The 24,987-nt window shown below is 36.7% G+C and overlaps 1 protein-coding gene across 1 annotated transcript; it reads left to right on the forward strand.

The window, feature by feature from the left end:
* Positions 1-3,156: 3,156 nt before the first annotated feature.
* Positions 3,157-21,375, forward strand: LOC145787526 (troponin C, skeletal muscle-like). Its single transcript, XM_082599284.1, has 6 exons — positions 3,157-3,276; positions 8,237-8,288; positions 8,823-8,966; positions 13,066-13,180; positions 16,419-16,561; positions 19,159-21,375. Exons 1-6 carry the CDS (start codon positions 3,274-3,276, stop codon positions 19,194-19,196), a joined length of 495 nt encoding a protein of 164 aa, XP_082455410.1. The 5' UTR covers positions 3,157-3,273; the 3' UTR covers positions 19,197-21,375.
* The last annotated feature ends 3,612 nt before the right edge of the window (positions 21,376-24,987 follow it).

Consider the following 24,987-nt stretch of genomic DNA (forward strand, 5'->3'; position numbering starts at 1 on the left):
CTTTGTCAGTCCGAGGATAAAGATTCATAAACCAACCAACCAAATTTAATAATAGTTTGCTTTTCACTTGGTTATTTCTGTCATCGGAGTGATAACGAAACATATTGATTTAATAGCAAAGTGAGCAATAGGTTAAATGATAAAAGACATAGGCTACGTTACGTCAAAATGACTTTTTGTTTTGGTTGAAGTTGATAAAAAGAAGCGCAACAACGTGTAGCCTGCACTTTCTTACAACCACAGAAATATCCTTGAAAATAAAGTGGAAAGGCATATAAATTTTTTTAGTTTTTGGAATTATAGACAAGCAAAACAAAATAACCTTAGCGGGTTTAACCTAATGCATTACACACAAAACAAAATATATAACATAATGACAAGCGTTTTCGTCGCGTGCGTGTCTTCATCAAGAATTAAATTTGCAATAGGATTATAGGCTACATAAATTAAAAAATCGTAAGATAAATTTGACTTTGCACTTACAACTGTAACGACACTCTGGACTGAAAAGCACAAACTGAAAAAATGATACAAGAATGATGGCGAGTAAATTATACGGCGGGAAACACATCACATGAGGTGTAAACTACAGGCATCGGACAAACAATCAGAACACACACAAAAGGAACGATGAGCCACAGGCGAATAACTGCCGGTTGAGAGATGGATTGTTACGTTTGATTCTTAAGGCTTTCATTAAGCAGGTTAAGTAAGGCTTCTATTAAGTAATATGGAAGCCATGATCTTAGTCTGAAAATCAGATCTGCCTCGAGAGATGATTTTAAATTGGTCGATCGAGACATTGTCAGTGCACGTTTCGCAAGAGGCGATGTGCTCTTTAATTGCACTTTTGGTTGTTAGGTTTGGGTTTAAGTGCTCCCCGGCCCTTGTCAACAAATGTCTGTTTGACATACCAATGTATGTCTGGTTTGCGTAACGTAACAACTAAATTTATACACAACATTTGAAGAAAGAGTAAAGGGAGTAGGCAACTTCAGTTGAAAATATTGGTGCACTTTAAATGTTTCCTATACACATGATGAATGTCATATGAAAATTTCTTTTTTTATAAATTTAGCTAGTTTTTTTGCAAAACTTGTTGAATCTTTTCCTAAAATGGGTATACTAATAAAATAACTAAAATCTACTTCTTCAGGCATGTCTTTTGTTCATCAGCCATGAAGGTGTAAGACTTTATTGAAAACGTGAGAAGGATATCAATTTAAATAAAACATGATTTTTTTCTGAAACACCTAATCATCAGAACACACCAAACGAGCACGAGGTAACAGACACAAGATTAAACCAGATTTCCATTTGCTAGGGCAGAGAGCGTAATAATTTAAAAGCAAGCCAGCGTTAGTAGGTTTTTGCCAAGATCAGGTGTCAAAAGATTTGTGTTTAATTTCAGTTTCAACATCTAACAAAGCGATGATATCTTGGATTCTTCAAGTGTAAATTCGATAATTTTATGTTGCCAGTTTAAAAGGTTTAAAATTTTTTAGCACGATTCATCATCAAAAATGGCGAAAATGTCATCGACATAACGTAAATACAGTTTGGATTTGGAATACATATTACAATAAAATTCAAATATTTTGGTTTCGATTTGTGCCAAGAAAAAGTTTGCCAGTGTTGGGCCCAATGGGAACCCATGGTGACGCCTTCTATCTGTTGAAACAAACTATTGTTGTACAGAAACATGCCTTCTTTGGCTAAATGTAATAATTTTATGAAGTATTTTTTCGCAATGGGCGGTCGATTAGGTTGGTTTTATAATTTTGTCTAAAAATGTTTTGAATTAATTATATTAATTTGGTAAGTACGTATTTGGTAGTTTAGCTAAGTGTTATCGAGTTAGAAGGCGAGTGGCTGTGATGACGCTTCACTTGTTAATTAAATCTGCTGTGAAACGACTCTAGAGAATTGGTTGAAGTCGCAAATAAATGAACCGGTGTGGACATGGATTTGTTTGCTTCAGAAGTTTTGTCCCTACAAATTTCCACGCCGGAAATGAATCGCTTTGTCGGTGTTAATGTATATTCTCGGTTGTTGCTTTCTGAACATTTTCGAATACGGTTTTGAGTTTTTCTCTATAGTCAATAAATACTATAACTCTCAATACAAACAAAAATGTATCTTGAAGCAATTCGAACATTATGTTAAGGACATTTCAATGAAAATAAATTCAAATGAAAAAGTCATCTCAATGAAGCTGTGTCAGACTATCCGACGTCATTCTTTTGCTCTGTTTGTTTATTTTTTATTGAGCAATTAAATGATTTCAAAGCTTTCTATTTTCTTTGTAGCTTAGTATCTCGGTGATTAGCTTTTCAATAGATATCAAGAAACACAAAAACACGTAGTTTCACAGTTGCATTTTCTTAATGTAATTTTTTTCCGTCTGTCTGTATGTTTTCCACAGTATTGCTTTTAATCGCTGCGTGCTTCTTGATGCTTATAGTCATAAGTTTAAATTTATTGCAATTTTATAAATATTTTCACTAAATCATCTTCATCCAATTGTCGAGGCCTTTGGACATGTTATCAGTGGACTACCAGCAAATGTCCTTTCGTTGCACCTTTATCATTAAAGTTATCTTTTTCCATGTCAGCCGAAAAGCTATAGCTACGCGAACGCGTACATTGCTTACGAGGTGGCTAGACATGTTTTTAATATCCCTTTGGACATCTTTCTTAGAATTCAGCTTCACAAGACTCAACTTCAGGAAACCATGATGGATACTTTGGTGCGCCGATCGGCGGCAGCTCAAGACATCCTGCATCACGCAATGTTGTTTCGAAGCGCGAACAATCTTTTATCGTCAGTCCTTTCATCAAATCATTAACTATTCGTTGCACAAGTTGTAGCCTAGTCTTATTTTTCTGTTAATTACAATAAATTACACCCAAGGTCTTATTTTTCACTCTTGTGATCACCGAAAGATAAATTAAATCAATATATTAAGGCAACTTGGAAATCGAGTTATCTGAGGCCACTGGAGAGCTATATATAAATCCGCAATATGGTTACCCTTTGTTTTACCAATTACATAAGCAACTGCTGCTTAACTTTAACATGTGAATCCTCAACAGGCAGAAGACATACATATCCTGACAACCATTCCAGACTTGAAATCGCAAAGAACAAGTTATTGCATTTTTGTTGAAGCGAGTGGACATCAGTGACATCATTGCACGAATCTGTTGTGGTTGTATTCTAAAGCTAAAGTGAAAGTTCTGATAACAAAAAACAAGGCAGACTAAACGAGAATGGTAAGTCAATTAATATTCACAAAATATCTTATTGGAATAGGTTATTGGTGTCACTAAATGCTGGCTTGGTTGTGTTATAACAATAGGAAATGTTGCGTGTTAACTTTAAACGTTCATACTACAGACAATAATATTTAATAACGATTTTACAAGGAAGGTGTTGCTACCTCGCATAGGTATAGGGTGCTTAGTTAATTGGGTGGAGGTTATAAAATACTTGGATTTTAAGTAGAGTGAAAGACGGGCAAGTAGTTAAACTTCGTGTTCCCTTTTAGGCATAACATGCTTCAGTGGTGTTCTTAAATTTAACAGACAGTAGGCTTGCACAGAGACCAGAGGGTACTTTTAGAATCGCGGCCAGAATGATTTTGAGAGTTAAAAAGTTTAAGAAAACACCGTTTTTTTCTATACAGTAGTGCATTTGCATGAAACGTTTATTTTAGAGACAAATTCTTATTTTGCAAGACAACGACCTCTTTCCTCGATGATTTTAGTAACACTTTTCCTCTTTGGGTTCTTTAAAAGGTAATTTTTCCATGTTGGTGTGCATTCTAAATGCAATACTATGCTTACATTTTCGTTAGTGATTTTTTCCATGAAATTTTAAGCATTCTTCTATAAATCAACATCTCCAATGTCTCTAGTACAGTCAACCCACATCGGACCAAGCCGGACCACATCGGACCAAGCCGGACCACATCGGGACCAAGCCAAACTGGTCCGGTTAACACTTTGCTCCTCAAAGGGAGGCCAGATTTGGCCCCCCCCTCATATTTCCTTTGATTATTTGAAGCACAGTAACGCCATGCACTTGGTTTTTCTTGACTTTTCCTAAAATTGCCAGGCGGATCTGATGATATTAAATTTGATGCTAACAGTTGTGTAGTTTTCTTGTAAATTCAAGATTTTGGTGAATTTTTGCTATTTCTAGCTAACTTCCAGCAAAGCGTGAAATGGATTACATTGCGATAACAAGCCATAAGCTCATAATTGCTTCGTGCATCAATATGCGCGAGCAGAGAGAAACATCTTCTTGTTTTCCTTTGTTTGGTTTGACCTCAATAATACAAAGCGCGTTATTTCTTATGCCACAATAAAGCCAGTGATCACCAAGCTGTTAATTAGAAAAAATAATAGCAAACGTTTTTTTGCGTTATCAGCTCTACAAAGAAGAATAGCAATCCACGATCAAAATAGTAGGCCATGTAGGCCACAAACTACTCAAAACAGTTGTTTCAAGCAGATAATATTCATTGACGAATAAAAAACGTTACAAAAAGAAATCTTGTGTAAAGGCACGAAAACCTAGTTTCGAAATAAACGTTCTATGGAAATACTCTCATTGACAAGCATTGCAATTGCGGAAATGTATGACTGCAAATGCTTTTGGGAGAAGCCGGAGAAATAGCGTTTTTGCAAACAGTAATTGTGAGATACACTCAAAATTATGAGATAGGCTCCATGTACACGTAGCAGCTAACTTGATGGCGTCCCTTCCCTGCTTTATGTCGCCTACTTGTTCTTATGTCCTGCATTTTTGTTTCACCGTGCACTGTGTGTTGTTCCAAAGAGCGCAAAATAAAGATGATAATGCCTCATCTACATTACAAAATATTTTGTAATATAGATAAGGCATAAAGTTAGGCGTCACATTAGACAAAAAACAAATCAGCTTTCTTGATCATTGATTCAACATCTGAATACGTTGCGCCAATGTACAGTATAAGAGGCCGGCTATTGTGAAGACCGCCATTTATAAACGATCCGATTATACCAAAAGTGAGACAAACTAGTGGATCAAAGAATGAATAAACAATGCTGAGAAAACTAAATCTAAGTGACGAACAATACCGATGTCTTCATTTATCTTGGAAAAATGCTGCCTAAACTTATCAACAAAAAATACCGTAAATAACGGCAAGCATCCCGAAAGCAGAATTTGCTCGACTTTGGCATGAATTTAGTCAGACATCTACAGTAATAATTCCACACATACAATAACAGGCTCTCAACGGCTGTAAGATACATAATAATCAACCTGGTTCTGGGCGGTTTGTGTAACAGCTTAGGGGAAGACACTACTTGAAATGATGCACCACACAAAACATTTTCAATGAAGACTGAGTCTAAAAACCGATGTAGATTGTGCTTCACAATGACTTCAAGTTTAGTACAGAAAAGGCACAAAATATCACGATGAAAATAAAGACCTTGTGGGAAATTTTCAAGAATCATAACACGATGCAAATACCAAAAACGCGTAGTTTGCATGCTGGTCTAAGCTGGCCGGCAAGCACAAAGGTAGACAATACAAGCAGTTTATAATTCGATAACAGCGCAATAAACATTATAAATACGTAAACCGACAATTTTCTTTTACAAACATTTTACGTCTAATAGTAAATTTTACCCCAACAATTTTTTGTGAAGCGCTTGCAAACCACGGTTTTGTAAAATAATTCATCATTATTATTTTTTACTTCTCGGACATTGTAAAACGTCATCAGCAAAATCACAAAAAAAATTTCATTGCTTCAATGTTGTAGGCCTAAGAATTTTTTATAGAATTGTAGCCACGTTTTTCAACGAAGAAGCCATTTTTTGGCAATATGAAGTTATAGAAAATAATTTGCAATCATGCAAATGTTTGGAAAGAATCTAGGAAGTCTTCTCACAATCTGGCACAAAATGATTATGTTTATTGTATCTCTGCAATATTTTTTACTACAAACTTTGAAGCTTCGTTATAATCATTTTTATCTTTGAAGTCAAAAGTTAATTCTTTTTTTGGCCAGAAACATAATCGCTGCCTTGCTGATGTTGTCGCCTTTACGCGTATTTTTTGTACTTCAAACAATAAGGACCCAGTCAGCAATCGAGTCCTTTTACATTGATTCAACATTTGTAAACGTTAAATTTATGTAGATTTGCTGACTGTGGGTTATTTCACATTTTCTTTGTTTACGCATGTTTCTCAATTCGCTGTTGCATTGTTTCGACGCTGGCGGACTAAAAATGTTATTTCAAATTGATTGACACAATCTTCAATAAAAAGTGAGCTTCGAACTTAGCTTTGTTGATGTAAATGCTTTATTTTTTGTGGATGTAATTTATGAGTCATGTTTATAAACACACGTAAGCGAAATGACTTATGATGTGGCCTGTATGATATTTGTGTTGCGACTTGACACAAATCCACAATTTCAAAAGCACCTAATTTGAACTTAGAAATTTCAGATAATTTCAACAACTTGTTCAATTGTCTTCTCTCTACTAAAAATATTCAATTACAAACTCAATTGTAGACCTAAAATACACAAACGAAGATGTAAACAGCTATTCAAGCAGGCTAAGGTGTTACTTATGAGAAATTTGGTTCCATAAAACTAGAAGCTAACCATGAGTTTCGGAATGCATTAGTTTAGGATAAAAATGTAAGACAACAAACGCAGTTTTGTTTTTTTTCAAATTCGTGTCACAATGTTACTCTGATTGTAACTATTTTAGAATCAGTGAGTAGCTTACAATAAGATTTGCTCGCAAGTCGTAAATTCTGATCAATGCAATGATTCGGCACACCGCACACACACTTCGTGCGTTCGATCGAGCTCTTTGTTTATCAGAAGTTTGCATGAAATCAGATTAGCACGGTAATTAAATAGCGGCAAGATAAATCAAAATTGTCGTTTTTGGGTACCTTTGCAAAAATTGAAATATCAAGTTTAACATATAAAATTTTAAAATAATGACTTTTCTAAACTTATAAACAAATGATTTGCTTTCACACCAGTGCAACTTCTGTTGAAATAGCATCAGCGGATAACACGTAACAGCTGATTGAATTTGATCCAAAAACGGCCCCCCCTTGAGCAGTTAACTTCCAAAAAAACGTTGAAAAGCAAAGGGTTAAGAGAGTCGTCCGATTAAGTGGATAAAACAAATCACCCTACTTATGCGCCCTGTAACATTTTCGTTTAGCTTCCATTTCTCTGTGTAGTGCTGCTTAATCTCCTGTCCCGCGTTTCTCTGTGTTGCTTAATCTGCACAAGATAAAATAAAATGAAATAAACCAGCAGTTATATTTAGCCACTGATGTTACTTTTTAATGCTAGAAAGTTTTGCATAAGCCTTCGTTAAGCCCAAGCTTTATATACAGTACGTAGTTGGTAGGCTACTGTTTTATTTTATTGTCTTAAAATTGTTTGATTGCGCCAAATATAATCACTTGCGATAAAATAAGTAGTCAATGACATTAATGTGTCTATTTCTATACTTGAGTCTATTTTTCCCTCGAGAATAACAAATTAGTATGCGGATGTTGTAACACCTTATAAGTAGCCCATTTAGACAAATAACCGATTGTATTGTGAGCTTCTTGAATACGCCACAAGATTTTCGTTTCTTTGTTTGTTCTTATAGTTTATTCTTTGAAAGATCAGTAATGTAGATTGCACAAAAATAGAAAATCATAATGTAAAGTGAGACATTGAGATTATCGCGGTGTTGAAGCTTGTGTACTACAAAGACCCAAGAAGCTGTACTGAACACGTTCGACGAAATCAGAGAGGTTCTTGGCGAGTAATCAGACTAACATCACCCTCCCACCTTCCAACCTGCACTGGGCCAGCATGAAAGGCCATGGCCCAACACCCCCCAATGAAAAAGGGGAAGGCTTACGCTCTGCAGTGGGCTCTCACAGGCTGACAATGATGATGATGATGATTACAAAGCCAAGTCAAATGCAAATGATTTTGATAAACCAAACACGCCAAGTGTGTTTTGTTGTTAAACGTCAGTTAAACACATTATTATTTTATTATTAGTACTTGTTAAAAAAAAGGAATCAGCGCAATAGGAAAATTTTTGTGGCTCTTTTCTCACGCGTGAGTAGCCCCATTGTTTATGCTGTGAGACAGACAAGACACATCTAACTTGTACTGACAAGCGCTTTTCTTTGCAGTCTCTAACTGCAGAAGAAGCCAGAAATTCTTTATCGAAAGAACAGATATCAGGTAAAATTTTCTGCATTTCAAATTTCGTAATTTTTGTTTTACAAAATATCATTTTTTGCATTTTTTTCAAGTCTTTTTAATAAAATAGAATATTTTTAAAAATAGACCTATCGTTGTTTGTGTTTACATTTTAGGCTAGTGGTATGAATACTTGAATTAATAAAATTGAATAAAGAATACGACTACTGTACTCGTTTCTGCAAATCCAAGAACAACAATAAATGCACTGTAGTTGAAAAATACAGAAACAGGAAAGTTACGAAAGCTAGAATTGTGGCTATGTTGCGCAAATGCATTGTGCATCAAAAGCAGCTGCACATTTTGCAGTGACTATGCTTCATTGTCTATTAAATAGACAATGAAGCATAGTCAAAGCATAGTCAAACGACAAAGGTTTGGCCTTCGCAGTGACTATGCTTCATTTGCAGTGACTATGCTTCATTGTCTATATCAAACGACAAAAGTTTGGCCATATTGTTTTCGCATTGACGGCGAAAAACAAAATCAAGCCAAATTAATTCATTTTAACACCAGAGTTCCAGCAAGCCTTCAATATCTTCGACCAGGATGGTGGCGGTGACATCAGTACCCACGAATTAGGAAGAGTGATGAAGTTACTGGGACAAAACCCTAATCCAGAAGAATTGCAAAAAATTATTGAGGAAGTAGACGTGGATGGTGGGTGCAAATATTATTTTCAATAGACTGGAAAAAAAAACTTTCTTTTTAATCGTAACATTATAATTGTAGCCTACAATTGATTGAGTTTCGCTTTTAGCAGCATGATCGTTGCTTGCTTTACAATGTAGATTCTAACGATCTGTTTTAGCCTGATGCTGCGAGTACGTTGTGGCAATATCGAATTACACCAGCTTTCGGAACACAGTTCCCTAGTCATGTGCCATAACGTTATAGCACATGATTGTCATAGCACATGACTAGGGAACTGTGTTCCGAAAGCTAGTGTAATTCGATATTGCCACAACGTAATCGCAGCATCAGGCTAAAACAGATCGTTAGAATCTACACTGTGAATTATAATTGTTTGTTTTTGTTTGTTTGTTTTATCTTTATCCTGCATTGCGGGAAAGCGGACTTGAGTGCTATGCATCAGTGTACGCCTTCCGACATACACTTGACCCACGCTGCAGCCGACTGCAATGTCTGTTTCCGGTTGTCTACTCTACTTATGACTTAAATTTGGTACTACCCATTACTCGAAATCGATCACTGGGTAGAGGCAATTATTGTAAAGTTTCTTGCCCAGAGAAACAACAGCAAGTGCTGGTGGCTGGAGTCGAACATGCAGGCTCTCGACTGCGAGCCCAACGCGCTAACCACTCGGCCACTGCTGCCGACCCTATTGTAAGCTACATATCAGCCTGTTACCTGGTATACAGGGCCGGATTTACCAATAGGCTAAGCAGGCTGAAGCCTAGGGCCTCAACGTCCAGGGGCCTCGAAATTCGGTTTCGAAGTTTGTAATTCTTTTAAAAACTTGACAAGTTTAAACCCTACCTAAAGTATATATATATCAAGCTGTTCAGAGTAGAAAATACTATACACAACTGGTTGCAACCACGTAGTAAACAGTCATTATTACGTCGTTTGCATTGATCATAAAAAAGGCAATTATTACGCGCATTCTCCTGGAAGCTTCTATGTTAAAGTACCGTAGTCTTCTCTGCAAAAAAACAGTGGCCTATCGGTAGTTGACATCAGGGCTGCCACTCCTAGTCAGTGGACTAGCCAGGAATATTGAAAGGGGGGGTTTTGACGAAGACGAAGCCGAAGACGACGAAGACAAAGACAGTGCCGAAGACGAAGACAGTGGCGGGGAGTCTGGGGGCTTCCCCCAGAAATTTTTGAAAAATTAATTTGAATTTGATGCATTCTGAGAGCATTTTCAATAAAAATGTGGGTATGAATATTCCTGTAAAATGGTGCTATCCGGTCGCCCAGCAAAGGGATAAGATTATGTTTTCTTCTGCATTTTTCGGAAATGAAGCTAAGTCTCTATGTTTTCTTGTTGCTAATTCCTAGCTGTGATATTTGAATATTAGGTATTGGCAAAAGTCGCTCTTTTAATGCAGTTTCGTTTGAATTTAGGCAACCTTTGTTTTAGAGACATAAAGAGACTGAAAGCATCATTTTCAATATCGTGACGTCACACGCGTGCTAAAGTGGGGGGGTTGAAACCCCCCCTTTGGCTACGCCACTGCTCCTAGTGGTTTTCCACTAGATCTAGTGGTTTTTGAAATAATATAGTAGTCTAGTGGTTTTCTTGGAGAATCTAGTGTTTATTTTTTTAATTTTGAGAGTGGTAGCATCAACTTTTCGTCTGTTATTAACCAAGAAGATTTAGATGATTTGCAAGAAGAATAGAGAGCATTGCACGCTTGATACAAAGCTCTCTGCACACTCGATGCAAAGTACTTGTGCCGAATTGTACAAGTTCACTTGTAGACTTTCAAGCAAAATTAGAGATGAGTTTGACGAGTTTGATCAGCAAGAAAAAGCAACCTTGCCGAATATTAACTACAGAGCTGTCACTAGGAGACAAAGAAATGCACCTGACGCTTTAAGTGAACTCTCTTCAAAGGAAAGGTTTAAAAGAAATTCCTTTATCTTTATGCTCGACGCACTTGAAGCCAATTTAAGAAGAAGAGCTAATGTGTACATTGACATTGCAGAAATGTTCCTCTTTCTTGCTAATCTGAAAGCAACTAAGGTAGAAATTGTAGGCTACGAGGCGTAGAACTTTTAAAGGAAGCGTATCCAGAAGATGTTGACCCGAAACTTACTGATGAACGTCTGCATTTTTATTTGTACGTGAGACAAACACAAAACCAAGGGCATACCGGTACAGAAAAGCAATCTATTTCCTTGTCTCATGGGAACCTTTATGAAATTATGTGCAAGAAAAAAATTAACACTGCCTTTCCTAGTGTGGAAGCAATATTAAGACTGTTTCTGGCTTAATGGTCTCTAACTGCTCAGGAAAGAGATCTTTCTCAAGGCTCAAAAGCACCAAAAATAAACTGAGATTGACAATGTCTCAAGAAAGGTTGTCCGCACTGAGCGTTCTGTGCATTGAGAGTGACAAACTTAAACAGATAAATTTTGATGAACCTTTGCATGATTTAGCTTTGACAAAAGCTAGAAAAAAAAAATTGGTAACCTAGTCTTACTTTATTTAATGGCTGTAACTATTTCTTATGTCCTCGTAAATAAACTTTACAATTATTGTATCAGTTGTTTGATCAAAGAAATTAAAATTAAAAGCAAAAGTGCCTTAACTAAATTTTTATTCTTTTAATTAAAAATTTGCACCCATGAATGTGGAAAATGAAAAGAACGAAGACTTTAATGCACTCATATGTTTAACATTAAGCAATGACATGTGATGTTGTTTAGAGAGAAATTCTGAGCTCAAAAATTGGGAAGGGCCTCACAAATTGATTAGCCTAGGGCCTCTCATGGTCTAAATCCGGCCCTGCTGGTATACATGTATTTCCACTAACCAACTGGTTGTCGGGCCCCAGCTCGGGCCAGTGCGGAGGGTTGGCGGAAGGAAGGGCCTCTGACTGAAAATCGTTTCTAAAACCAAAATCTGGATGCAGATTCAACTATTTAACAAATGTATGATCTGCACCGACGTTCTCACTTTGGTGGAAATAAAAACAGAAGAAAAAGATTTTTGCATAGACCAACCGAGCCTACATTTCAATTCTGGATATTAATGACCTTATTATATCAAAATTCTTTTGATGACCCATCGACAAGATGTACACAAATTGTAAACGACTTTCCATTTTTTTAGACCGTTATTAAAGTTTTATTAAATCAAGCACAAATCGTCTTATTAGTTATCTTATTTATTAGCAAACAAAAAAGGTTTGTTATCAGAATCTTATTGGGATTTATTTAAGACTTGTTTAGCTTCATTAATGAGCAAATGCTTTGAACATTTTTGTAGTGTAAATTCAAAAATCTAAGCCTCATTATCTAAATTTTTAACAGACATCGTGTTAAATTTGGTTGTATAGCATATACCAAGAGTAAGCTAAGCCATAAGCAAACACAAATTTAAACTGGAGCTTGGGCCATATATAAACAACGATATTTTTTTAAAACAACTCAGCTAGCTAAGGTAATTAGAATCCAATTCCAAGACAGCTGGAATGTCCTATCTTATGTTCAACTCATTCAATAAATCTTTAAATGTCCAGTGAAGTTGATGACAATACGCAACAGAGGTTCAACTTCTCACATGCAGTGGAACATCTCACTTACAAAAGTGCTATCGATATAACGGTATCTATATGCGGTGCCTAATTTCTAAATTCTGTTATTCTCCTTTCGGCTTGTAAGAGGATCTGAGATAAAATATTTCCCAAAGCCTAATTGTTGAAAAGTTTTTAAAAAAGCAGGCCTGTGACTGATACTGATACTTGAGAGGTTAACTGTTATTTTTTTATTCACTGTGACTGATAGGCTAACCTATATTTTTCAATAAACTAAATGCGTATTTACCATTAGTCTATGCTTGAGCATTGCTAACTATGTAATAAATTGAGTGTCGCTTTTAGCAGCATAATCGTTGTTTACTTTTACTTCACAAATGTACAGTAGAGACAAACGATCTGTTTTAGCCTGTTGCTGCAAGTTAGCTGTGGTGGTAGCGGTTTGTCACAAGCTTTCGGAACACTGTTCCCAAGTCATGGCCAACAGTGCAATGACGAGACGAACTCCTAACTATTTCATATCTTCATAGAGAGTGGAACCATCGACTTCGATGAGTTTCTGATCATGATGGTGATGCAAATTGCAGAGGAAGGAAAAGCAGTCAGCGAGAATGAACTTAGAGAACTGTTTGCACTGTTGGACAGGTAAGAAATATTCATGAAATATTTGATCTAAGAAAACAGCACGCGACCTATGTTCATACCAACTGCTTTTATTATTGACCAAATCCTTATTTTCTTGTATCCAAATATTATTTTATGCTACATTTTCTTTTTTTTTTCATTCTTAAATATTTGAAAACTTGTAATGACTAAATGCTAAATTGTTTAACCTATTAGGCTACCTACCCTATTTTGGTCTCAAGCATGCGTAAACCTTTGCATTTTGTCCGTTTTTTAGTCAAGATCACTGCTTACGTGATACTATACTGTTGCTGTGATGGTTATAAGTAGAAACAAACAGATCAACTGGCAATGAACATGCATTTGTTGAAAATTTAAATCTGAATCATTTATTATTTAAGTTGGGTGGCTTTTGCTTTGGAAAACCTACAAAGCGGAAAATAAATGATAAACATAAAAAATATTTAACCAACAACACTGTACACTCACAAATTCACCTTTTTTTCTTTATGAAAAATGAAATTATTTATTTGTTATTCAGTAAGGCCTATATGTGTTCTTTATGACACTAAATCCAAAACTTTAGTTCAAGAAAGGCATATTTCGACAGTAGTCTTACACCATTTTTAATGCGTCAGGCACCTTTAGTAGCCTATTTAGGTAACCTACATCCTTTATTCAAGAAGATTAGCAGCTACTAAGCCATTTCAGAGTTCTGACAATCGTCAATCTAATATAGCATATAGGCAGTGGCGCCGCCAGACCTTCAACATTGGGGGGGCAAAATATTGACAGTGCAAGACAGTAGCATAGTCCAAAATTTTGAAAGGGGGGGTGTTGACAGCCGGCGGGCGAAGCCCGATGGCGTGTTCGCCGAAGGCGACACTTAGCGGCGGGGGGTCTGGGGGGCCTCCCCCAGAAATTTTTGAAAAATTACTTTCCGTTTGGTGCATTCTGAGAGCATTTTCAACAAAATTGTGGGTATGAATATTTCTGTAAAATGGTGCTGTCCAGTGGCATAGCAAAAGGATCTTCGGCATTTTTCGGAAATAAAGCTAAGTCTCTATGTTTTCTTGTTGCTAATTCAAGACTGAGATATTTGAATGTTTGGTATTGGCAAAACTCGCTCTTTTAATACAGTTTGGTTTAAAATTAGGCAAACTTTGTTTTAGAGACATAGATTGATTGCTTTTTTTTTGCGAGATTATTACAGTTTTTTTATTTATCAATTTTCTCTTTGGTTGATTCAAAAAACGATCTTATTCCGGTAAGTCACTAACTTTTATGCTCTGAAGTCAACCCAAAGTTTAGAAAACGTAACGTCATAGAGATCATACATCTTGATGAGTGTCAAACAAAAAGCTTTGAGACAATGAAGTTACTTTAGGTTATTTCTGATATATTCAAGTTTTGTATAACGAATAGCTGTTTAGATGTTAATCTAGATCGAACAAGCGATCTCAGCAGTTGCAGATGGCTTGCATCCTTGCACAGTTTGACGACAAATTACATCATAGGCTAAAACTTTTCTTGTAAACAATGTATTAACATCCGTAAATTCAATTTGAAGGGTTGAAACCCCCGAACCCCCTCCCTTGGCTACGCCACTGGTGCAAGACAATGGTATATTATTTAATTTCTCTTGTTTTCGACCAGGGCTGGAAAAAATGTTTAGCTTCCCGGGAATCTATTTTTTAGAGAAAAACCGCGGCTTACAATCACGATAATGAGAACCTTATATTTTACTGATCTACGGAGCTGACGTAAACCTTAAAAGTTATGTCGACATATTCTTGATGCCCCCCTTATCGATAATTGTTCTTTGTAGTACCGCTTTGAAGGTGAATTACGACTATGAACAAAAGAATAAATTTTAAACTTCATATTTGTATTGAAAATACATGACGTAATGTCTTCCAACCTTATCACATTTTTTTCATTACGTAATATTTACCACCACCAAACCACTTTTGACGATCGAATTTGTTAATTTATTATTCGGTAAAATGTTTAGATGATGTTACGTCATTACGCCGATTTGAGATATAATTTCATTCATGACGTCGTATGGATGAAAAACTTTTACAAGTTTTATACTCTGCTGAGATTAAAGAAGAAACATAAATGATAAATATTGGAGAAATTGAGTCTCCTTTACAACTTAAGAATCGAACAACTCAAAACTGCTGAAACAAAACGTTTTGTTTAAGTGAAAGAATCACTGCAAGCAACCAATGCTAAAATGCGCGCGGAAGAAGTCATGGGAGTGTGATGTATCAAAAATTTAACAGGTTGTTATTTTTCTACATCAATGTGACGTTAGTTAAAACTTTAAAAAGTCTATATCTTTGCTTCTGTAGAAAATCTTTTTATCTACTGTACAATTTAGTCATCAAGGTTTTCCATACTTTCTTTTAAGAGAGAGCTTTTACCTCCCCCCTCCCCCCCCCCCCCCCTTGCAACTTGAGTTGACTTACTTGAGGTTGGGATCCAAATATTAAAAAAATAATATTAATATGTATTAATAAAAAAAAAAAAAAAAGATAATGCCCAAAACATTGGGGGGGCAGCTGCCCCGCCTGCCCCCCCCCTGCCGGCGCCACTGCATATAGGCTAGGCCAAGCCTACCTATCAAAAATGTTTGCTGAAGCAGTAAACAAAGATTGATATATCGGAAGAATTGTAAGCTACTTTTTGTAAAAAACGGTTGTTAAACATATGATTTCTACACCGATGATATTGAAACAAGAAATTTTTAGTAGTGTAAACATTGTGCATCTACCCGCTTCTCCTCAGGTCTTTGTTGTTTTTATCGAGAAACTACACAAGTCACCGATATCGTTGACAAGTATATATTGGTTGTTTGGTTAATGGTTACTTTGTTTTTATTTTTGTTTGACTTTTAAAATTGGTAGCCTACACCTGTTGTTGTTGTTGGAAAGATACCTTCGGGTTTAGCTTGTTTCTAGCACAGTTGCTTTATTAGCCGATTTTAACCCACTGTAAATAATATAGGTTACTGCAGATAACTTTCACAACACAAAATGCCTCCAACGCCACATGTTCTTTTATATTATATGACTTTCTGTAAAATTGTATAAGAAGGAAAATACACAAACGCTTCAGCAGGCTGGACTAATTTTGGTTGCAAACAGAGCAAGAATTCCCTGCAAAGTAACCTATCCAAATGAAACGTTGCAACGTTATTTTGATGCGCAAAACATTGCAAAAACGTATTGAAACGGCCATATTTATTTAGAAATGGAGATGGCTACATTGATTGGAATGAACTTAAAGATTTAATGGATACTTGCGCAGCTGACCCGGCCGTAGAAAAATGGGAAATTGATGAACTATTTACAGAAGCTGATAAAGATGGAGATGGTTTTATTGATGTTGAAGGTTTGAATCTTTTAAGACTTTTTTAAAAAGAAAAATTCTATTCGATGAGGCGTTAGCCTAGGCCAGGGATGTCCAACCTGCGGCCCGCCTGAGATTTTTGTGCGGCCCTCTAATCATTTTCACTCCAAGTAGTATTTTGAACTTTGAATCTTAGCCTAATTAAAATGTTCCAGTCAGTTTTTATGGGCGTAATAGTAATAGTATAGTAGGCTATGGGAGCAACAGGATTATAAGTCCGACTATATCTAAAGTCCGATGGCTCAGTAGAGCAGCCACCTTAAAAAGATTTCAATGACTGTTGGCCGAAATAAAACAGTTCATGGAGAAAAACAAACAAAATGTGAACTTGATAGAAAAGGAAGAATGGTTGAATAATTTGTCTTTCTTAGTTGACATCACAGAAATGCTAGCTGAGCTCAATTTGCATTTACAAGGGAAAGGTCAGTTGTGTACGACTGTACGTAGTTCAATGTTCGAGCGAATAAGTAGCTTTACCAGGAAATTAAAACTTATTATAGCACAACTGAAAGCTGGCGCAATTGTATACTTTCGTAGTTTATCTGAAAGAGCTCAAAGACTGTTGTGTAACTATGAAAAGTATGCTAAGTTATGTGAATTTCTGGTTTGTCCTGCAGAATTGAAGATTTGCTTAAATAATTTACAGTCAGATTTTCTGACTTCAAAAAGATTGAAATTGAATTCAAATTATTCAGTGACCCAGTTTCATTTCAGTGTGATAAAGCGCCACCAAAATTCCAACTTGAACTGGTTGAACTGCGAAGTCGAGAAAGTTTGAAAACCTTCCACAGATAACACACTCTTCCTTTATTTTATAAAGATTGCATTCATGTATGGAATTTAATAAATTAGTTAGTTTGTCCAGAAAGTTATTGTGCATGTAGGGCAGCAGTAAGCAGTGGCGTAGCTAGGGGGAGGGGGGCGATGGGGGCGGACCACCCCGGGCGGCACGTCTGGGGGCGGCACTTTCAGACAGGACGTTTTTTTTTTCTTTTTGTTGATAATGCAAAAGTACACGAAAAATAAAAGCAAACAGAATGGCAACGTTCAAAACATAGAATAATTCCACGTTAAGTCAGTTAAGACAATGAAATTATCTATTGCAAATGTCTTGAAACTATTGTTAACTGATACCATGCCCCATTGGATTTCACTTTTGGCCACATAAACCGGCCTTGTATCCTGAATTATATATTTTAAATACAGGGAGGGGGGAGTACAACACTATGTTTATTAACTGTTGCAATAAATAACTTTGCTACCGTCACTAGAATGTGGCTGTTAAATTGCGAAAAGTGAAAACATTGCGCAGTAGCATGGCTAAAGTCTACTTATAGATGATTTTGCTGCATTTGCAACCTTGTAATTTGTGCGCTTGCTCATTTTGCATTCGTTTTACAGTGGATAGGAATAAGCTTCTATATGATTCTGTTCATATTTTATTTTAAAGTATTGTAAGTAGGCTATATAAAAATTGATGGAAAAATTATTAAACTTACGTTGCGAATAAATAAAGAATGTTTAATGAGCAAAAGAAGAAAACGTCTATATCATTACATTGGTAAGCAACTATTCACAGGGCCGGATTTAGCTGATGGGGAGCCCGGGGCACTTTTAGATCGGGGAGCCCGTGCAAAAAAATCTTTCGCGCCTACGACGCGAAAAACCACCGCTACGTCTGCATTAGCATTAATCCAGCACTGCACAGCATTTTGAGGAAACTTCAAAGGCTGAAAGAAAAAAAAAAACACAAAACCATATTTTGTCCATGTAGGAGGCTCTTCAAAAGCCGGGGGGGGCCGAGGAACCTGCACCCTCTGCCCCCAACTAAATCCGGGCCTGACTATTCATATTACACTATATTACACAGTCTAGTAGAAATGAATGAATTTTTTTGCTGTTATGTTTTTACTACGTTAAAAAATTCCTACTAGCCTTTATTAAGCAGAGGCGGAAACATGCTCTTCAAATTTGGATAGCCTTCTGCGGTTCTGCGGCCCATTGAATTATTTCAAGTGACAATGCGGCCCACTATAATAAAAGGTTGGACATCCCTGGCATAAGCTTACTGAAAAACACAAAGTTAATCTTATCCTGCATGACATTGTTAACTTTATTAATTCACGTTCCGTAGGTTACATACCGTATTCAAAAATGTAAGTGTAAATTAATCAATCAAATATGACAACTGAATTAATGTGTTGTGAGCTCATTTACAGCAGTCTATCTTACTTGACATTTTGTTTCTACAAGAATATATTGAATAGACCAGCCCACACAATAGCCTAGCCATTTATAACATCATGCCGTATTGCTAAGTCTATTAGGCTATTTTGCGTTTAAACGTCAATGCCCAATTTGCATATCGTGTGTACACATTGAGAGGAGCATAGGCTAAGTTGCTGATAAACTGTCTATTGAAATTCACTAAGAACATAAAAAAATCACAAGCCTGAATTTTGCAATGCATGCTTTGAACGGGTAATGTAGGCTTGCTCACCATAACATCTTTACAGGGTCGATATTACATCAAGGCATCTTCAAACAAAAAATAAATTTGTGCTTATTTGTCTTTTCAGAATGGACTGCATGGATGGAAGGAGTGCAATCAAAGTAACTCAACAGACGCATCACTGCAATCAGCATGAAAACAAGAAAGAATATTTGTTTGAATTTAACTGTAAACCACCAGCGTTAGGCTACTACTTCATACTACAGAACACTTAGCATGTTTCAAGTACGGTATTCTTTCTTCAAGCAATCTGATTGCTTGGATAGGAACTTTTCAAAAATATAGCCTACAAGTTATCTTGTATTGCATTACTCGTCGTCGTCGTGTGAGCGTCTGGGGCCGAGGGTCTATCCTTTTACCACCCCAGATTCACGATGTTCCCGGACTACACTGGAAGGCTACTAAAGAGCAGCCAGTCTTTGGTTTCATCATCCATGACACGCAGACCTTCTGCGCCCATTGCATTACTGAGAACATACAAAATAAAGTAACTTCAACGGGTTTAACATAGCCTATTTTATTTTTATCATACAAAAAATATCTATTTTGTATTTTCTTTGTGTGATAAAAATAAAATATGTTAAACCCATTAAAGTTACTTTGGTTTGTATGTCTATGGTAGCCTACAATAAAGCGAACTCTCTACAAAATTTTTATCATGACTGAGAAATAGACAAACACGTTTACAGCAGTGGCGTATGCAGGGGAGGAACATTGGGCCATGGCAAACCTCCTCTGCAAAAACATGTTTTTTTAGCGTTGTTGTGATTGTGTAATGCAAACAGGTTATTTTTTAATAATGGTCTTGGCTAACAGGGCCATATCAACTGGCCTCTTTACTTCTCGACAGGGAGAGAGGTGGACAAGGCTTTTTAGGGGTCCACTCATATCAGTTTGTTTAATATTTTTTCTGTTTGAAATGAATAAATGTTTTAAATACTGTTACGGAAGCTCGACATTTATCTTAAATCACGTAAGGCCGCATTTACCACTTTCAAAACTTTCGGTTGTAGGACCCATCGTCTGGTTAGCGGCCCATCCATACTCATACTTAGTTGGTACAATGTTTTTCGGGTATTTGAAATAAAAAGTATGACAAAACAGATACAAAAGCTCGACATTTCATAGCTTAGAATGCATCCATCAGATTTTGTATAATTGATCACTATTTGGAATTATTTTAAATCAGCGAAACCAGTAAATTTATTTTACTTTGTGGAAGTTTATAGAAAATATGATAAACTATTCTATAGCTTTCTTGAAAAATGTTTTTCAATGGTTGATGGCAAATACGACTTGTCCAACATTAAATGTTCGTGAATCTTTTGAATCCAAGATAATTTTATTAATTCAAAAAACTTTTAAGGAGGATTCAGAAGCTTGAAATTGAAGGAAACTCTGCAACGCCAAATGTATTAGAGCTACGTTGTTATGTTGAAGTATTTTACATTTAACCCAACGTCTTATTTTATTAATTTTTTTTTTTCAAGACAAACACTGCGTTGTTTTTTCTCTGTGTTAAGTTTTTGTATCTATTTCAAGAGTAATGCATTTGTAAGTTTTAAAGATGGTCTTTTTCATTGGCACCAGGCACGAGTTGTCTTTTACAAAATGCCCTGTAAGGTCTTGTAGTTTTTTTTAGTTAAACTCCATAGCCCTTTGCATTGTTGTGTAGTCAAAAATGAAGTCTGTCTGGTGTTTTTGATCCGAATTCACAATCCGTAGTTTGAAACACTCACCGTCACTAAAGCATATGGAGACCTACTATAGTGAATTTTGGGGCACGGAAGCGAGATGGTGTTCACACGACCCTGTGTTGTATAAGTTTTCGTTTTTGTTATATATGTTTAGACTTTAGAGTGAGGAGATTCTTTTTAATTACGGTAATAAATTGCATTTGATACTCAAACTTGGACAGAGAAGTTGTATTTACACTTTAATTAAACTAATGACATCGCCTGTCAATCGAACTATTACGATTTTTACTTATCCGTTTAGGTCTACTATCATGCTTTTCATACAGGCCTACTGTATCTAATATTTCAATCCGTAAATGCAGTGTCATACGCATACACCGAAAGAGTTTATATATAACACCAACAAGTATAGGCCTAAGCCTAGGATACCTTAAACCTTGATCAGATTATAAAGTAGTAGGCCTATTAGGCTATTGTTGATCAAAAAAATATCAAATTATATCGAATGCACCCCTATCTCCCAGTAACAAAATCTTGCGTAGGCTACGCTACTGAACATGCTCTCAATACGCGTGGTTCACTGGGTTGAGTAAGCCAACTACGTGACTATACGTAGTCACGTAAAGCATTCTGTGCGACGTCAAAACTGTTGGCCTGTATATCACATTGCTTCATTTCGATATAAAATCTATTCAAAGGAGTATAGCTCAGCTGCAAACTAAAAAAAATGTTGTCAATGCAAGCTGAGTATGGTAGACTAATCTTATAAGATATAACTTAACAATATATTATAAGCAGAGGGCGTTTTTTAATCAACTTTTGTTTCGCTTCAAAAAGCATTTTGAATTCTACTCCTCTTAAGAAAATCCTGCCTATACCACTATTTGCAGGCTTTTGATAAAAAAAGAAAAGAAAAAGGAAAACTATATTCACCTGCAAAACCCAAAGGCGATGAAATAGCGGAAAATGAAATTAAACGCATTCATTCTATTGACCTAAGGCCTAGGCCTATATAAAAAAAATTACAAGAAGTCTATATGCCTGTCGGGGTAGGCTACAGCCTGCATGACAAAATCCACCAATTTGTGCACTCCACTTTCTTCGCTGAGATCACTTTGAGTGTGATCTGTTGTTAATTGTTGACAACGTTTGAGGTTTTACGATTTTAAATGACTAATTTACAATGTTATAGCCTATGTGAGTCGTTGTGAATATGCAACTAATCGAAATAAAAATGTTGCCCGTGTTCGTCTTTTTGTCATGAAGGGTTAATGAGGGCTTTTCTAATTTGGATCCATCTCAAACTAAAACTTTCAAATTATGCACTAGGTGTTGCGACCGTGCCATATTTAAACCTGATTGTCCTGTTTTGGTATCAGGCATGTTATAATGTCCGTGTTTTGTCGCTTCCATCATTTTCTAGATCTCTGCGATATTTGGCGCATACATTGTTTTTTGTTGGGATGGTCAGAAATAAGAATCGGCAGCCGTGGCCGAATCGGCAGCCGTGGCCGAGTGGTTAGTGCGTTGGGCTCGCAGTCGAGAGCCTGCATGTTCGACTCCAGCCACCAGCACTTGCTGTTGTTTCTCTGGGCAAGAAACTTAACGATAATTGCCTCTACCTAGTGATCGATTTCGAGTAATGGGTAGTACCAAATTTAAGTCATAAGTAAAGTAGACAACCGGAAAACAGACATTGCAGTCGGCTGCAGCGTGGGTCAGGTGTACGTCGGAAGGCGTACACCGATGCATAGCGCTCAAGTTCGCTTTCCCGCAATGCAGGATAAAGATAAACAAACAAACAAGAACAAACTAAACACTGATGAAAAAAATATGTCATGCTTGAGTGGACGTGTGCAGCAAAGTTGTACAGCAGAGATGAGCAGGAGCCGGATTTTCGGAGTAACCAAAGCAGAAGTCGGACTGTTTTTAACCGGAGCTGGAGCCTTAGTATTCGTTTGAAAACCGGAGCTAGAGCGGATGCAAAGTTTAGTGTTGAATAAAAATATGTTTCTTGGAGAAACAGACAATAAATTCGTAATCTTAATCTTTGTAATTTACAAATTTCCCTGTTTACTGCATTAAATTTTACTGCATTAAAAACATTTTCTAATTTTTCGGTATGGATCGAAGCACCGTAGGCTAAGCTAAAGACCATACCTTAAAAAATAATGCCTGCTGTCGCCTATAGTGCCTGGTCAAGTGGTCAAGGCCAAGTTCCTTTTCTAAGTCAATATCGTTTTCTTAAGTTGTTAGTTACTGTGTAATCGTAGGTAAAGGTTAGTTTTTGTTTTGCTGAGATTTCGTTTAGTCTCCTTGCTTGGTTAAATCGGTGGACTGTTAGTAAACGTATTTCTCCAGTATGTGAGTATTTCGACTTGCAGCTTTTCAATGAGATTGTGGCTCCTGTGGCTTTTTTTTACGACATTATCGTGCTCCCTTGTGTCTTATTGATGTCATGAAAACCTGGAAGCCTTTAGTCCCTGTAGTCAAGTCAAGTGTGTCATGATTAGGAATTTGAAACGCTAGCTAGATATTTGTGTGCTTCTTAGGAATTGTTAGCTCAGTGGTTAAACGTCTGTCCGTTAGCTCAGTGGTTATGCGCCCGGTTCAAAAGCAAGCGGTGCTGGTTCGACTCTCGGGGTGTGCGCTTTAGCAACGCATTTCAGAACTGCTCTCCAATCAGCGGCACCTAGTGAATGGAACAATTCCCCGGCAACAACACTTCAACAATCGAAAACTTCACTCTGCCATTCTCGGTATCCGACCTGCGTCAAGAGCCCCTACATGTGTACGAAACTACCAGGAATAGTCAGTCAGATAATGATAAAGATTCAAAACCAACCAATTGGGAACACTAATTAATAATTTAAGTGCATTCTTGCAACTGGTAGTTTGATACATATCGACCTACGGACACGGTACACGTAGTTTTACGTCTTTTTAGCGTTATACATCTGCTGCATGCCACAAGGCGTTTGTGTGTCGTGATATAGCCTAATGCTTCGCTCGGAGCATTCCAACTACACTTGGTTTTCTCGCGCGTCTACCAACTACCAACGCGTCTAGCGTTGATCTTCATTATTATGATCTTTTTCAGTCATCGAGTAATGTCATCTTTCAATCAGTTCACCACGCTTTGTTTGCAGTTATGTCTACTACTTGTCTACTAGGCTACTATGTCTATCTACTACTTATGTCTATGTAGCCTAGGCTACCACCCCTTCAGTTGTGGTATCGGTTTAATTTCTGTTACAAGTCATGATTTGATTCGTTTCACCAGGTTCTGCTGGTTAGGCATTTTTCGGTTGCAACCTTTTGAGTTAATGCATCCTGCCTGATGGTTTGAAGATTTGTTATCTTCAATAAAGTTATGCATGTAGAGTAGACATGCAGACATCATTCTCGGATCATCCCCACCACCGGATTTGTTCGGGAAGTTGCTGCAATAATTTACAGCTATAGGTATGAGGGGATGCTTTGGAATACTCGACGTCTGCTGCATAAATTGGTGATTCCGACGTGATCTCTTTCTTTAATCATATTGCCCTTGAATTATATCGCTTTGAATTAGACTTGACTCTTCGGATTTACCTTGACGCGACTGCCTTCGAGTTAGACTGCTTTCGGATACAAGTTAAGTGTTGTTAAGTTGATTGATCATAATGATCGACTACTACTTTTACGCTATGTTTGCGGCTATAAGCCATATAGGCAGAGATGGGCAAGATCACCAGTAGGCTATTGTTGATCTTGAAGATCAAGATCAAAATCACCAAGAATAGGTAATCTTGAAGATTAAGATCACCAAACTATGTGACCTTGAAGATCAAGATCGTGATCTTGAAGATCAAAATCACTTTCAAGATCACTTTTTGTGTAGGCCTACTTGAAAGAAAAAATAAAGTTTTTGATCAATGATGTTGCAAAAAATATTTAACCTACTATAAGCAACCTGGGTAAAGGTATATAGTTGGTATTGCTAACTTTTACTTTTAACTACTCGATCGCTGGCCTAAGATTGTAATAAGTTAGTGACTGTTGCTATTAGGCCTATCAATTGCTGACGTAGTTTGCAGAATCGCAACGTCACACCCACGGCCGAGGTTAATTACAGTAGTAGGCTACGGGACTGAAAAAGTCGCAAAATTTGCAATTAGTTTTATACTTTTTATTTATAATAAATAAATAAAAATAAA

Source organism: Aplidium turbinatum, chromosome 18, assembly GCF_918807975.1.
Source record: "Aplidium turbinatum chromosome 18, kaAplTurb1.1, whole genome shotgun sequence".
NCBI lineage: Eukaryota > Metazoa > Chordata > Ascidiacea > Aplousobranchia > Polyclinidae > Aplidium > Aplidium turbinatum.

Excerpts from the sequence above, each read along its gene's own strand:
- LOC145787526 (XM_082599284.1), top strand. Across the intron at positions 8,967-13,065 it reads TGAGGAAGTAGACGTGGATG|AGAGTGGAACCATCGACTTC; the intron begins GTGGGTGCAAAT and ends ATATCTTCATAG. Across the intron at positions 13,181-16,418 it reads CTGTTTGCACTGTTGGACAG|AAATGGAGATGGCTACATTG; the intron begins GTAAGAAATATT and ends ATATTTATTTAG.